This window comes from Saccostrea echinata, unplaced genomic scaffold (assembly GCF_033153115.1).
Source record: "Saccostrea echinata isolate AGI-Se365-2 ecotype Australia unplaced genomic scaffold, CSIRO_AGI_Sech_v1 ptg000056l, whole genome shotgun sequence".
Taxonomy (NCBI): domain Eukaryota; kingdom Metazoa; phylum Mollusca; class Bivalvia; order Ostreida; family Ostreidae; genus Saccostrea; species Saccostrea echinata.
Window position 1 is genome coordinate 6521422 of NW_026889805.1, and position 16590 is coordinate 6538011.

Consider the following 16590-nt stretch of genomic DNA (forward strand, 5'->3'; position numbering starts at 1 on the left):
TTAAAGATAACATGATTCTGCACTTGGTACATTTTTTCCTTGTTCAGTTTGCTGACTACTTGACATAGCTTCATTAGAATTAACTTCGTCTTCAGAATCCTCCTCATCGTCCAAAGAGTTTTCCTTAGTCTTTTCAGAGACCTTATCTAATATGCCTGTCTCAATGGATGGAACAGCATTTGTATCGCCGCTTTTCATAGAGATATCTTTAACATGTTCATGGTCCGTATTTTCAAGATGTTTTTGTTTTTCCTGGGCCACTACAACTTTGGCAATAGAGGCGAACCCAATTCTGCTTGTTCTTTCTGTTGGAGTATCTTTCAAATTATCCTCTACCTCGGTGTTTTTTCTCGATACTTCCAGTGTCTCTTCTAGATGTTTTTCATTTTTATGTGTCAAAGCAGCTTTAGCAACAGACGCAAAACTAACGCCTGTCTTACCTTGATGGAACACGGATGGGACTACTGAGTCATCATCCTCAGTAATTGTGTCCATTAATTTTTCTTCGTTTTCTTCTAGACGTTTTCGATTTTCTTGAGCCACTGCAGCCGTAGCGACTGAAGCAAATCCAACCCTGCTTGTCCTCCCGGGTTGCCCTTGGTTTTTAATTTCTGTGTAAAGTTTTCCTTTTTCGTAAATTTCATTCCATCGACTTTCTATTCTTTTCTTCTTGTTTAAGGCTGTAGCCCTTCTTTTAATTTCTTGTGTACGGGCTTGGTTTTCGGCTATTGTTCTCACTGTATGGAGCGTCTTTCTATTGAACCTATTCTTTAAAAGTTTCTGAACTTGGGATATTTTCTCATCATGTACATTAGAATTACTTTCTTCGTGTATACCTTTCGTACTTGCATCATCTCCTTCTTGTAAGGCTTTTGTAAATTTATCAAGATTTTCTGCAAAATTTACTCGTAGTTCTTGCGGTTGTTTGCTGGTCCTTTCTCGCAATCTTCTAGTGTATCTTTTCCACATCTCTCTGGTTTTATTTCCGGAACGTGTATAAGAGTCCTCGCTAAAAGTTGTTTCTTGGGACGCAATAGATATTGTGTCATCTTCCTTAACAGCCTGAAGTTGTTTTACAACTTCCAATCCTTCTTCTACACCGATATCTGTGGAACCCTGTTCTTTTGGATAAAACCAATCCTGTAATTTCTTACTCAAGTTAAATTGTGTAGAGGCAGCGATATGGATGAATGTAGACATACGATGCATAAGCATACAGATGAACTGTAAGAATAACATGATTCCAAATATAGCTGTAAAAGCAAATGATATCGGTTCAATATAGCCTCGGCCCGGTCGTCCTCCCTCTACAGTACAAGGAAGTTTGATGGAGAGTGTTTGGTTAGTAGTGGCGTTGACCTCCGTAAGGACGTAAACAATTGTCACGAAAAGGGCATTCATCAATAGAAATCCGAGACAAACTTTGTTTCTTAATTCGATGAGACCATGTTGCATCTGTAAAAGGAAAATCAGCACATGTAAATTAATGGTTTGTCAGTTGTTTTGTTTTTTTTAATTTTAAGCAAGTGTTCTTACATTTGAGATAAAATATTGAATTTTTAATAATGAAAAGAAACATTAAATTGATATATGCAAAAGCATATATACTAGGCTTGTGATTCTTATATGTCTTTGCCTTTACTTCTAGGTGGTAGTTGACAAATATTATCAAAAGATGTTTTTTAAGTAAATATTTCTGCCGATAAAAAATATTCATGCAATTAAAGGGTTGTCTAAAATGAAATAAGTGTGATATTACTAATACTAACTGAGATATTCCAGCGCTAAAATATGCCCTCATAGCATCATAAAATGACAATGACTTAACCTGTTTCTCGTGTTCTTTATCTTGGGCTAGTGGTTGTAGATATTTTGGTATAAATTCTTGCCAAAATGCCATTTCATCCGTTTCAAGAGATTTTCTCGCACATGCTTTCAAATCTTCGTCACTTATCCAAGAATCCGTTGCCTCTTTGTTTTTGAATTCTCCTTCATCATTAAACATGGGATTGTCTACAAAATGAATGCATTAACTGAAATACATAATTCATTGAAAATTCAAGTGGCAATTATTAGTTTTGAGATATTTTTTATTCGTAATGAACTTCATTTAAGTTCAAAGTATATAGATGATATACTTACCTCTAACGACAGCTCCGTCTATCATAACATTCTGTTTCGTGAAATGAAGTTCCTCCGCAGACTCTAGATTTCCTAAACTTTCTTGTTCGGGCTCCCGTGAATCTTTAGAGATCTGAGCTTCTATGTCGTCAAGTCTGTCAAGTAAGACTTGGAATAATCTTTCATTTGGCTTCTTAGTTGGGCAGCATCTGAGAGTAAATTAAAGGATTACAGGATTGCATTTGTACTTAAATAACACCACAGAAGTTTCTTTAACCTGGGGTAGATATATCTAGGGATTGATACCCCTCAACTAAATTAATTGTGATTTAAATTCAAGACACGTGGTCTTGGTTAACATATTCGATGTTATAGGATAGAACTGGTTTTATAAATAAAATTGGCAGTAAACAGTAAATTGCTATAGTCCGTTTCTTTCAAATACGTGTGTCATGAAAAAAATTTCATAATTTTAAGAAAAGGGGGGGGGGTAAAATCATATGCTACTTAATCTACGCTTTTGTGATAATTTACGGCGAAGATTGGAGCTCGTAGAGACAATTTTTTCCAAAGTCGCTAATAGGCTAACAGAAAAAATTGTAATATCTGCTACGATGACAAACCTTTGTTTACCTTATATGGCTATTGTTATTTATTGCACTCAGCGGATATTACAACGAATAATTGTCCAATCATCGAATGTTGGCATACTGGCCTTCTACATGTCTAGACTTTATTTCGAACACGTGGTTCAGGTTAATGTACGATATTACATGGATTGCGAGATTTTTTTTAATACAAAGATGAGAAACTAAAAAGATGTCCCGGTCATACTCTCAATAAGACAGGAAGTGGATTTTCACTTCATAACTTGATATTAGTTGTAACTAATTGTTTCATCTATAAAATGCATGAAAAAATAATCACTGTGCTATTCCAATTGAAAGTAGATTTGGTCTTTTCCAAGCGTAAGATTCCTGTGGTATTCGTGCTAACCCAAATGCAATTCAACCCATTCAGCTGATTTTGGGGTTTTAAGTCATGTTGGTACCTTATTTACCATGTAAATTTAGTCTGACGCCAGAAAATATAGTTCCTATGCAAGCATGTTTGTTCAAAAACAAATTTTAATACATAATTTCATAAAATTATGTCACAAGGAATATTTATTGAAGAAGTTTGAATGAATCCTAGAGAGGTTTAAGTACATATCCACTGATAATTATGCAAAGGTGAAAACTGAAGCGTAACAGTTTTTTTTTTCTGATTACTAGTCACTTCCTAACTACTCTTTCCTGAATAATTTACCTCATCCAACAACAGTCTCTCTGTAGCCTCAGTAAATCTCGCCAGAGCTACTGCGAACTCCTCGGGTATTATAATTTGCAGAACAACGAAATATAAAAGATTCCAAACACATTAGTAGGGTGTGTGATAGATGAAAAGAATTGATGGACAGAAAAAAATTGCAATAAATTGCATTGTAATGCATTAAGCAGTTCTAGATAATTTAAGCCTGGTTGTAACACGCTATTTGGTTGGCAGAGAAAGGTTTATAAAACCTCTGTAGACAGCATAAAAAATGCGTAAAAATTCATCAATCGGCTTGAGGTTGTGTTTAGATTTTGTGTATTTATTTGTACACAATAATCTGGCTATTTCTTATTTTTTTTCTTCACTTAATAAATGGTAAAAGAGAAACAATACATCTTTGTACCTGGTGAATTTTTTTCTTCACTTAATAAATGGTAAAAGAGAAACAATACATTTTTGTACCTGATGAATTTTCCACATGAAAAAAGATAATCAGATTTTCCGCCATTTATTCCAAAGCCAAGGGTTTCCACAAGAGTTTGGGATTTTGTTTTGCTATCCTGTAAGATGACTTTTGTGGGTGTCTGTTGTGGCTGTGTTTCCTTGGTTTCTCTTGTTCCCCAGGACACCACATGAAGGTTGCCGAGGGAGTAGATCATTAGCAGCATCGACATGGACGGAATGGATAGGAAATAAATGAATCCATGAAGGACACAATAAAATTCCTGGATAAAAAATATATTATGATAATTATAACTTAAAGTTAAAGTGTTGATAAAGTTTTTATTCAGATGAAAACTGTACATTTATATGCAATTCTTATATAGATAATTATTTCTTTTTAAGATTATTTACAAATAGATCATTTCACTGTAATGTTTTACAGGTAAATTCATATAAACATATTATCAACTCAAAAATACACGAAGTTTTTAATTTGTAGACAGAAATTAGGAGATCGATTAATTGATTGATTATTGCTTAACGTCAAGTCGGCAATATCTCAGGATATTTCGGCGGAAATTAATTAGGAAATAAAACGTCTCAAAAGAAATAAATACTTAATGATAAATTTTTAAAGATATTTTTTTTTTAGAACTATTTGATATTTACCGTTGCATTAGCAATACAAATGAGAATATTCTTGTAGTGGTGACCTACAGTTTTCAAATTTGCCAAGATGAATTAGGCAATTTTAGTAAAGTTTTTATATTCATGAATTATAACTTACTTTGGAGTACTTAGTTTCTCCCCTTCTTGCAAGAGTAACAGTCGAAAGGCAATTAGTGTGTTATGAACCGTTCTTTCTGAAATCTCTTCCATATGTCTTTTTATCCGTTAAAACATTTTAACCAATTTCCTCATACTGCGTCCTAAAATTTCCCTGAATTGCTTTATATTGAGTTTCGGCTGGGATTGTTTCCCGACCGTGTTAAGACAATGTATTGTCTTGAAGAAATTCTCTTGTGCTCATCAGAAGATACTGATAGATGTTAGTACCAAACGTGCCTTTCTATTATTTCTTGAAAAACTGTTTTCATGTATTATATAGCAGCATGTATTTTAACTCAGTAAGTCCGAGAGAGTTCTGCAAACGAAATGTAGTTTCTACACTTTTGTTGTCCTGAAAGAATCTTGATTCAAACCAGCATAAAACCATTTGGAAACAAAAACGAATACTGGACCTTACTCAAATATGCTTATGAATTATGCTTATGAAGTAAAAGATATGTGGTTCTCTAGCGATCTCTAATGACGATCAATTCCAGAAAAGTTCTACAAAAAAACTTGGTTCATAACATTCCTAATTGCATTAAGGTTGTTATTCGTGTAAAAAGCGAGCAACTAAGTTCTACAAGGAAAATAATCAATCATGAATATAAAAACGTAACTAAATTGCAAATATTCGTCGTATTTTTTGTTTGCGCCATTGTTAAAAAGCAATATTTGTATTTCCAAAATGGACATTTAATCACAAAATCGTTCTGTCAAATTAATTTGAGCTGTATATATTGTTGGTTTTTGTTTTATCCACAGAATAACATCTTAGTCATTGCATTAGACAGAACTACAAAAATAAGCAACAGAATACATGAGAAAGTATTGCAATGTGAAGATCTTGCTAAAAATTAAAGAATTGAAATAAGTTAATGTGGGTAATGTATATAATGTAAAGTTTTTGAATAAACCTTACTTAAATACAATGATATAAAACTTAATTTCGAGAAAATCTTAGCAAGTGCATTTTATTCCGATAAAGAAAATCATTAAATAGCGACAAATACATAATCGGTGACATTAGCCCCCAAGACTGCTGAAATAACAATACATTTATATATTTAAATTATTTTAAATAATTTAAAGCTTTACCTGAGGATGAACTATGGCTGAAACAAGGAAGACACCGACGACGAATAAAAGAAACAGGGTTGTGACAGAACAGAACCCAGCTGTGGCGGCCTCCACTAACAGTCCGACCAAGACCACCATCATAAGCAAAGAATAGATGGTCGAAACAACAGCCGCATAGGCTAGCTTTTAAACAAAAAATAATAAAACAATGAATGCCCCAAAATATATAGAGGAGCAGATTTCCAGAAGACTTGCATTGCTAGTCAAGTGAGTAAAATAATTACCTGGAAGTTCGGTTTTGCAGTAAAACACAGTATAACCATTCCAGTAACAGGTACAAGATTGATAATCATCCCGGCAACTGGTGGTATAGCAGGAAATGCCATACTTATTGCTCCGAGAATCATCAGAAAAATTGTTCCAGGAGTTAAAATGGAGCAAATCATCAAAAACATCTGATACAGTATATATAACTTAGAAATGTCTTCATTTTTTCTTGTAACGTTTTTCCAATCCATAAGAAGATCCAATACATTTGCCATCGTTGAGGGAGACCATCTCCTGCGCTGGTTGTAAAATTCATTGAAAGTTTCTGGTGCATATGTTAACGCATCACTGGCAGCAACATACTCCACTCTGTATCCTTGCTGTAGTAATAAAGTGCATAGCCATCGGTCTTCTCCTGAAAAATATTCAACAAGTTTGGAAACACGATCTTTTGGTGATATCTCCACTTTAGCAAATGATTCATATAGTTAACATTCTATCTTGGATTTCAAACTTTGTTCTTGTTTCCTGTAATATTTACATCTTGCATTTGAAAATCTAGGTGTCAAGTATTCATTAAAAATGTAATGTGAATTCAGCAAATATAAAATATTATAGAATTCTATGAAGGTATCCATTACGTTAACTTTAATAAATTTATCGTTAAAAAAGCCAGCACCTTGATCATACTGAACATAGTGATGTGGTTCTGTTGGACGTGTTGTATATCGTGCCATGACATTGTCGTCCATGAGGGAAGAACCACGAAACAGACTGAAACAGCCTGGGCTACAAAGTACACATCCTAAAACGTTCTCTGCTGCTTTCTGAAGCCAATGACTGACTGCATACTCGAATTTCTGGTACCATACCATAGGACCTTTTTGAATGGAATCATAAGATAATGAATACTATGAAATCTTATTTTTTTAAATTTATGGTAAGAGCAGTCGTGTTTCATTTTAGTTTTTGTCAAATACAGTAGCTACCTGTTCCTATTGGATGGATTCGACCACAAGCTGCACCAACGTCTGGATTCTTTCGCATTCTATCCACAAGGAGCTGAACAGCTTTGGGTTGGAAGTCCACGTCACCATCTAAGGCCAGAAGAAACGTGTTTTCTGCAATTGTCCTTTTTTGTCTCCTCGTCTTTTTCGGAATTTTCATCAATTTATAAGCCAAAAAGTAATACATATACATCACCTGAAAACAGGTTGAAAAACATAAGAAAAATAATGAAACACTGTTGATAAATACATAGGAAATCCGATATCTATGTTCATTTTGAAAGTATCAAATTGTTGGGTTTTTACTACTGAGTAATCAAAGTTAAGCAAAGCATTTGCAATTTATTTAAGATTACTATATCAAACAATAAATCAACAGACATTATCCCTTATTTATTATCCAAATTTCTCTTGTTTTGAACATTTTCTCTATATTTGGTTGAGGGATTCCAAGTACCTGACTCCATCTTTTTCTGTGACGTATTTTAGTTTTGTCCTTGAGATGGGCAATGAGGTTGTTTCCACCCGGAAGATTCCATTCTAAACGCCCTCCGTAGGGGGTCTCAGTACAACTCGGTGGAGGAATTGTTTGTTGCCTTCCGTATACAGATCTTTATAGAAAAGCAATAATACATTTATTATGTTGAAAAATGTTTTACTCTTTATTTTGAGCAAATAAATGTAAAATTTTGTAAGGTAATTTTACTTTTTTCTCTGATATAAGAAAGAAAAGATTAAATTTTGTTCCTTTTGTTAAAATATAACATACCGAGCTGATATATGTATGGAATTGATCAGTTGTTTCACGTAGCTGTTGACTTTGTATCGTCCTTTGCTATCCACACGTGATTCAAAAGCATCGTCGAAGAAAATATGAGCTATATATATATATATATATATATATATATATATATATATATATATATATATATATATATATATATATATATATATATATATATATATATATATATATATATATATATATATATATATATATATATATATATATATATTGAATAAAGAAAATCTGCTTTATATTATCAAAGAAATAGATGCTTTATCTGCCGCAAGAGTGATGAACTACTTTTAAAAAAGAAATAATTACGAAATGTTTAAGATGACTGGTTTGTTACATATTTCATTTCGAATAGGACCCATGCATTGTTAGAAAAGTATGGCTTTTGAAAGCATAAATTGTCTGAGTAGATAATCAAGACAGAAGGAAAAGATCATTATGACATGCTTGTACTTATTTTTCTTTTATCTCCTTAAACAAACAGTGCTTGTCGAGTAGGAAATTCGTTTCACACCACAGAGTATTATGTACTTGTCTGTTGCGGAATGCCTTTATGGATTCTGATTGACTAAAATGTTGTTTCTTTAGTCACATCGGGAATATTTCGTACAATATTTATATGGAAAAAAGGAGAAATACTTCTGCCCTCTGGCTGATATTGATGTCTCGGGCTGATACAGGATGTGATATGGAAAAGGGTATGTATCATTCTCTATGTACTAGGTATACATTGACCAACAAGTAAAATACTCTTGAATGCCGAGAATTTTTTTCCCATCGTAATAAATAAGCGAAGGCTACAGACCATATCACCTTAGGTAGTTTACGCTACCAAAAAATCTGAATAAATATTTTCTTTAAAACATTAATCCCTTTTTCTCTACATACCTTCAAATTCATAGTAATCTGGATCCTTAATTCCTAATCCTGTCTGCACATTTGTTCTTGCACATTGATCAATGTCTTGTCTACAATATATCTGACATCAATTACGATCCTAAATTTTTCGTTTCCTGTGATGAAATCAGTAATTTTACAATTCTAATCGTGTTTACCTGAAAATGGACTTAAGTATCTGCACCATCTCAGTTTCCGATTCGTGCCACATTGTTGCACACATATAGATCATTGGCGTATCATCTTCTCGGAGAATTGACCAATTCTTTTCTTCAGCATTATCATCATTGTTGTCAGGGAGTGGAACTTCCTTGGTTTCTTTCTGATTTCAAAATAAAAGTTGTTTTTTTCATTTCTGTTTGGCGTGTTTCTATTTCCTATTGTTCTCATTTTAAAACCATATTAAGATTCCATGTAACTGTGCTTTCTATCATTCATAATATCAATTAAGTATCAATTATATCACAATACGTCTTATATATCATTAATTAATTTTTTTTAATAGATCAAGCATAATTTTCATAAAGCAAATACTTCAAAAATCTTGTTAGTCTAATATACGCACGTGTTTTTCAATCTTTAATTCTTTGTCAATCCTCCTACGGTTTAGAAATAAAGCCTGATCTAGGAATGCACCACAGTACAATGCACGAACAAATAGACTGCAAATATAGTATAATATCAAATGCCTTTACCTGTAATGATAAAAATAATGATAAGCAACATATTCAATTTTCTTTAAACTTACCGATCTGTTGGAATCAATCGCTCCTTGTTTGGCGCCCAGATGTGATTAGAAATTACCAGAAAGGATAAAAATCCCAAAATTCCTGCGACAAGTGCAGGCCAGTAAAATTCAATAAGCTTAAAGAGAATCGATGGATCGACATTGTTATTTGAACCATATGGTAGTGGAAAAATGCATGTTCCAATTGTCCACGTTTCTGAAGCAGGGATTTCAGGATTTAGGGTATGAGAGTATATTCCGAAAAATAAGCCAAAAACAGCTGGGGTAGAGAGGACGATTGGCAGAGCAAAACAGAGTTTCTGGGCCAGAATTTTACTTGCTGCCTTTACACATTTGTAGCAGATAATGCTAGATATAACGTTTACTAAAGATACTATATATGGTAGGTACGATACACATCTGTCTCCATATTGTCCATTAATGGTGAGATTTGTGGAGGCTATACGTATAATTTCAGCTTTTCCTGTTGGTTCAAAGAAAATCGTTCTAATACAAGCCTCTCCGTCCTTGCAGCTGCCCCCAAACAAGACACTTGGCATTATTATTAGGGTTAAAATTATCTTCCATAAATTTGTGATGATCCCAATTCTTACTCTTTCTTTTCTCATATTCTTTTGAAAAATGGGAAAAGAAAACTGTGCATTTGTTTCTGCTGAATTTGAATTAATTTTACTGATTTTATCTGACTCCGGCTGTGAAACAAAATTTTCCCACCATGAAATAGATATTAAAATCGGGGAAAGAATAACCAGAATGATCAAAATAATAGAGTTGTTAGTGTTGGACAGAAAAACATAGTAACTCCATAGTCCTATGGAACCTAACTGACACAAAGCAGCTAATGTGTTGATAGCAACTTGGGCAGTGGAGACCCTTTTTAATAGCTTTTTATTGTTTTGGGGGTCTCTCGAAGGAAAAATAATTTTGAGAATTCCTGGAATCATAGATATACTGAAACATAGGATGCATGCTGTGATTGGGTCAAAGCTCGGTAACACCACCAGTGTAAAAGTACATAGTCCAATCGAATGCAGTGTTTCAGTGAAAAACGCCTGCAAAAGAAAAAGAAATCCTAAGCTTTTAGATCTGCCAAGTATTACACTATTACGTATTAATCCACATAACTCAATACGGTTATATATATTTACCACCAAGAGAGTATTCCAATGGAGAGACCATGTATTTTTAAAGAGTAGAACCCAGGTATACTTAAACACTGTGAAAAGGTACGGTGCAGAGATTGTGATTAACATCCCCCATATCCAGTTGATGTCGGTGAATTTGCTTGAGTATGACAGAGTTCCACCTAAACTTTTCAGTCTAGTTGCATTAGTTGCAGGGAATATATTAGCAGTCATTACAAGAAATGTAAATTTTGAAATAACAGATGACATGAATACGAGGGTGAATAGCACAATGCAAAGAGCAATCCTGGTAACGTAAAAGCATGCATTCCAGCAGGCTAATTCCGAACCCGACACATTATCTTCTGATGAAACTTGAAATACATCCCACATTTTGGCTGTCGATCTGAAAAAGTAAAGCGTATCTTAAAGTATGTAAATATCTTATCAAAGTTTTATTGTTTGAGAGATAAGAATTGTCAAGTAAGTAGTATTCTTAAAACTGAACACGACTAGTAAATATCCATACGCCATATAAGTTTTCCTTACTCGTGTACACTGGTGTATATAAAGCCTTCGCATTCGTTACATCTGATATTTTTTGGCTGATTGCTACGGCGTTAGCACATTACCGTATAAGTGGAATTTTTAGCGAGATGCAAATCCTTAAAAATCGGTATATATTTTTGCTGAAAGGTAATTTCTGCGATTTCATAATGCCAACAAGAGAAGCTATTAGAATCGCTACGCAATTACTTGTTAGCAATATTCAATTTTATCGATCTCAATACATTCGCTTATAATACCAAAATTGAATCCTCGCTAAAAATTCTGCTTATACAGTATATTTTACGTTGTCCTTTTTGTTTACGTTTTATTTCATTGCATTTGTGTTTAACCCACTTTGTAATTCCTTGGCCTGTGCAAATGATACCAAATATCATTGGTAACTTTTTTCCCCGACGTGGCAGAGGCAAACAGGTCATTTTGGCCGCGCCGAACTCTATCAGAATGACAATGAAGGAGACGTCCGTTTATGTAAAATCTATGAGGGAAAGTACATTGACCTTGAAAATGGGCATAGGCTTATATAGGGACTGGAGAAGTTCGAACTAGAGGAGAAAAATATGGCTGACAAAGATAATTCTCTTCCTTTTACGAATCATGTTCAACTTTAAACAAAGAAAGTTATATCTTATTTTAAGCATTCAACTCATCTGAGTGCTTTACAAGCAAGCACATGTTGAATTGTCTATGTAATTTTTTATTTAAACAACCTGTGCGAAAACTGGGAATTCTGGACTGAAAAATCCTCTGGTAGTGGTGTTCTTTGAATGGGAATGTTCTCTGCTTTCTGATTCTCATAATGCTCGTCGTATTTCTCATCAGATGTTTCACTTTCTGTAGAGTGTGGAAATGATTCTATGGAGTCACAAGAATCGTCTTCATAAGCTGGGTTCCGATGTGCACCAACATCCATTTCATTACCCAGTGAAGTGAGAGATCTAGAGATACCCCTTTCTGACATTCTGAGTCCTGATCCCTGACGATATGGAGCAAAATCCATCTAAATCATGTAAGAAAAATTAAAACATCATACTTGATTTTTTATATACTGTATACATGGTTATATCGCCCTTTCAAAATGGCAAGCAATTTTTGCTGGGTTTACAATTTGCCTAGGAAGTTGTTCTTAAGAGATAGTGCTGTCTTCTTTGCATTTGTCCCATTTTAATTTCGTCTACTTGCAACCAGGATGAAAGTGTCGAAAATAAATCGGGAACGAAACTTTCCCTGTACACACTTCAATACATGTATGAAATAAAAGCATGTACACACTCAAGCTCCAGACAGCTCAGTATTACGTTATGCTACAACTGCTGCCTGCTATATTTTTGTTATGTATTAGGTATTTTCATCTATTCAGGGTAGGCTGGGGCCACAAATTAGAGTGCAAGGTTTTTAATGGGAAAAATAGGAACTTATTAAAATTTCTCTACCAAGAACAACCATGATTAGTTATATGAATTAACAGGTAGCAAAGATTCAAATTAGCAAATCATGCCCTGAAGCCACAATAGGAGATTAAAGTTCAAAATGGGAATACATGTGGAAAAATATATTTTTAAAAATCTTTTCAAGAAGAGCAAGGCCATGATCAGTCATATTTTATACAAGCATCTTCATATCGTACATGTATACATTCAAATTTGTTCAAATTAATTTAATATGGGATCAATGTATTTCATGGGAATATATGGGGAATTAACACTTTTTAAATCTTGTTTTCAAAGACAACAGAACCATGATTAGTCGTATATATTGAAATGCTTCTACAGATAGGAAGAAATATAGAGATAACGATTAGTAATCAAGCTCAAACATCCATTGGAATAAACAAAAAAATCGGGAGCAGAGCAAACACGGACCTCTAAACCATCAGAGGAAGATATTAATACACAAGCATTCTCAGGTAGTGTAGATTAATTTTTGCTCAAATCATGGACCTAAGTGGGGGTGGGGGAGGGTTTTGCATGTAAAAAATAAGGAAATAATATGGAAAATTTGAGAAAAGAAATTCAAGAGTAAATGGACCACACTTATTCATTTTGATATGCAAATATTTTTTTTCAATTTTTATCAATGCCGCATGTGAAAGACACGTGTAGTATATATGGCACAATAAGATAACCTTTAATATGTGTTTTGCACAATTATGTACAAAGTTTCCTGTGATAACAAAATCTTTCAAAATCATATCTCGGGGGGGGGGGGGGGGATGGAGAAGGCAAGCTGCATAATCAGAGACCTCCCCTCAAATCAATCATGAAGAAACTATGATACCAGTGGGAGAGAACCTGCTTACTTGCTTTTGATATATATATATATATATATATATATATATATATATATATATATATATATATATATATATATATATATATATATATATATATATATATACTTGGCGGCTATATCAATAATAGGGACGAGAAGATGAATGAAGTTGTTGACTTTTTCATTTCAAAGTTTTCTCACCGTGAGTTTGGAAAACTTCATCAAAAAACATAAGGCCATAAATCAATAAGAAAGTTGGAATATCAGAATACTTTATTTGCAATATGTTGTAGATGACTTTTTTCAATAAATAAGTGATTATATATTGTACCCGGAATTTTTCTATGTCGGTATTTTGTATTATTATTTCTGTAATGATTATCGATCTCAGTAATTAGTAAGCGGTACTTATAGATATTTTCATAATTTCAATTTATCTAAAAATATTCTATTTTTCCCTTTTCTTCCTTAAGTCTTCCAACTCCTTGCTGCTGATGACTAGTACGTGTTACATGACATCAAGCCATACTTCAGAGGTCAGATCAAATAGTGATGATTTAAGCTGAAAAATGTCATTCCTAAGCGTTTTTCAAGAGTGCTTTCACCATATATATTTGGAAAAAAAAATCATATTTTGGTCCAAGTATGTTTTTGTCGTCTTTTGCTTAAGGAGGTTCGATCCTGAGCTTTTGAACAGATTTTGGTCTAGACCTTTATTTCTAAAATTCTGCATCACTTATAAGTTCTAACATTAAATCTGGATTCTACAATGTAAATTAAACTATATCCAAAGAAAAACCGCGTTTAATTCCATTCAAATAGGATTAAGCCAAGAACTATATTTTGTGGCGGAAGGTAGAAAATGATCAATTTTTCCCTTTTGAAATATATACAGTACTGTAAAGTTTAGATTCCTATTTTTCCATGCTGGTTGCAAACAGAGCTGGTTTTTGCAGTGAAATGTTTTATGCTGGTTCTGAAATATCTATTAAATTATTTCTTATGAATTCTTTCATTATATTGTGACAAATATAGTAAATATATTCTGAAAGTCCAGGAAAAAATTGAGCCAATTTTAACGTAAAATTAACACTTTTTTAGTAATATCTAAAAATTTAGATCATAGTCCCCCACTTTTGTTTTTCTTTTCTGAATATATAAGATAACTTTGATCAATCTGCTTAAATTCAGCAAAAGTTTAAGACTTTTAAATGATGTTCTTGATGGTTAAATTTTTAATGCCAGAAAAATCACATTTTGTGAGTGCAGAAAGGTCAGATAATTGATTTTGCGAAGCAATTTGAAACTTTTTCTTAGTTACAACTTTAATGTGTCTTTTTTTAAATAGACTAATATTTTATTTTGTCCCATGATTTATTTGGATAAAAACTTTGGAGGGAAAATGTCGAAAATGTGATTTTTTATTAAGACACAAATTTCAGTGCAAAAAGGTCATATTAAATATACTGTAGCGCCAAAAGAAGCATACTGACCCTCATTTTTTGTTTCGATTTTTAATTAAGCTATGGGTGTAGAAACTAAAAATATACTTCCCCAAAAAAGTTTAAGACTTTAAATATCAGGATCCAACCTCGTTAAAGTAGCTCTTTGAATTTGCAGAAAGTTTTGAATATTTACAAAACATATAGAGAATACCAAACAACCATATAATAAAACAGGCAAACGTTAATAAGAAATATTTATGAGAATCTATAGGTGCCGGATTAGAAGATATTTTAGACCACACTAGTGTAAGAGTATACCTTCATGGAATGTTTAGAGAAATCAGTTAAGTCATAAACTGTACTACCATAAAAATGAAAGTTTGTCCAAATTTAAAATGTTATAAAAATGTTGATTTAGCGATGTCATTATGTATAAAGATTGATTACATACCTTTATTTTTCGGACTGTTCGCACGGTCCTCAGATTATCACAGTCTGCTCAGCTATGATAAATGATAAAACTGATAGAGAACAAGGATCGGAGCTTTATTTTTATGATTACGAAGAAATGATGTGCCCTAATTACTAACCATATCATAGTGACCTATATTACTGTCCGATAATGTCCAGATTATAATATTTCTTCCTTGTTAAGTTGCTACAGTAAATCCCCATTTAATTACCTGAGTTAAACTATTATCAGTAAAGCCTTCATGGGATTATCTTCTTTAAACAAAAATATTTGCCACAAGTCAATCAAACAGGGATAAATGAAAAATGATGTACATGTATAATTACATATAATTATATAATAATTCTGATATTGAGCTTAAGAACTTTGTACTGCGCCCCAAAATGCATGATCGACCTTACTGAATCCGACTAAATACATTTCAGCAAAAATGGTAGATCAGGCCATATTTAAAATAATGCTTGCTTGCCCTCTCCCGACACAGGGTAAAAGAAATGGGTAGGTAGGTAGGTGGGAAAATCTTTTTTTCAGAAAGTTTCAACATATATATTGACGAATGGGAAAATTCAGGATTAAAACAAAAAAAAAATATTGCAAATCCTGGAGGTTGAAAAAAAGTTTTGAGTCGGGCCATTTTAAGTCAGTCGGTTGGTAGAGGGCAACCAAACAATTTTTTAAAGTTGGCCTAATATTTTTTATAATTGACATGGGTTGCTTGATTTTTGATGATGTTTATTATTGTTACTGATACTAGGGAAATTCATGAAAAAATTGTCAATTTCATTTCACAGCGTTTCTTGAAGTTTCATTTCTGGTTGATTTGTTAGGGATTCTTTCAGTCATCTATGACGTATTCCTCCCTTACCCAGGCTTGGCTTCAGAATTTACACCAAGACCTTCCCTTGGGCACTAACAAGTTTGACCCTTTGACCTTGATCTCATTTACCTACTTGTGAAAAACTTTAACCTTGGTCATATATTTTTCACGGTTGGTACTAGGGCTTTCATATTACCTTGTGGTAAGACTTTTTCATAGGCACCGTTACATGTACTTTTGAACTTTCGATTTACTTCAGAGTTTGGCCTACTTTTGAAAAATTATAACTTTGGCAATAACTTTTTAACGGTGGGTGCTTTCATATTTCACTTGTACATTTCTTGTGGCAAGACCTTCCCTTTGGTACCAACAGTTTTGAACTTTTATCC

General features: G+C 33.2%; 1 protein-coding gene across 1 annotated transcript; it reads right to left on the minus strand.

Annotated features, from left to right (window-relative positions):
* On the minus strand, positions 1-15400 carry LOC133173562 (chitin synthase chs-2-like). Its single transcript, XM_061308544.1, has 17 exons — positions 15364-15400; positions 11907-12196; positions 10654-11035; positions 9506-10557; positions 9323-9419; positions 8916-9079; positions 8749-8828; positions 7831-7939; positions 7519-7672; positions 7044-7257; positions 6734-6934; positions 6072-6469; positions 5806-5970; positions 3898-4160; positions 2143-2330; positions 1829-2013; positions 1-1455 (listed from the first exon to the last, which is right to left on the minus strand). The coding sequence occupies exons 2-17, from the start codon at positions 12194-12196 to the stop codon at positions 1-3; spliced, it is 5397 nt and encodes a 1798-aa protein (XP_061164528.1). The 5' UTR covers positions 15364-15400.
* Between the last annotated feature and the right edge of the window lie 1190 nt (positions 15401-16590).

Coding starts and splice junctions, on each gene's coding strand:
- LOC133173562 (XM_061308544.1), bottom strand. CDS start 12,196: ATGGATTTTGCTCCATATCGTCAGGGATCAGGACTCAGAATGTCAGAA. Junction 9,080..9,322: donor AATTAAAGATTGAAAAACAC/GTGCGTATATTA, acceptor TTTTGAAATCAG/AAAGAAACCAAGGAAGTTCC. Junction 4,161..5,805: donor CAGCCATAGTTCATCCTCAG/GTAAAGCTTTAA, acceptor TTTTTTATCCAG/GAATTTTATTGTGTCCTTCA.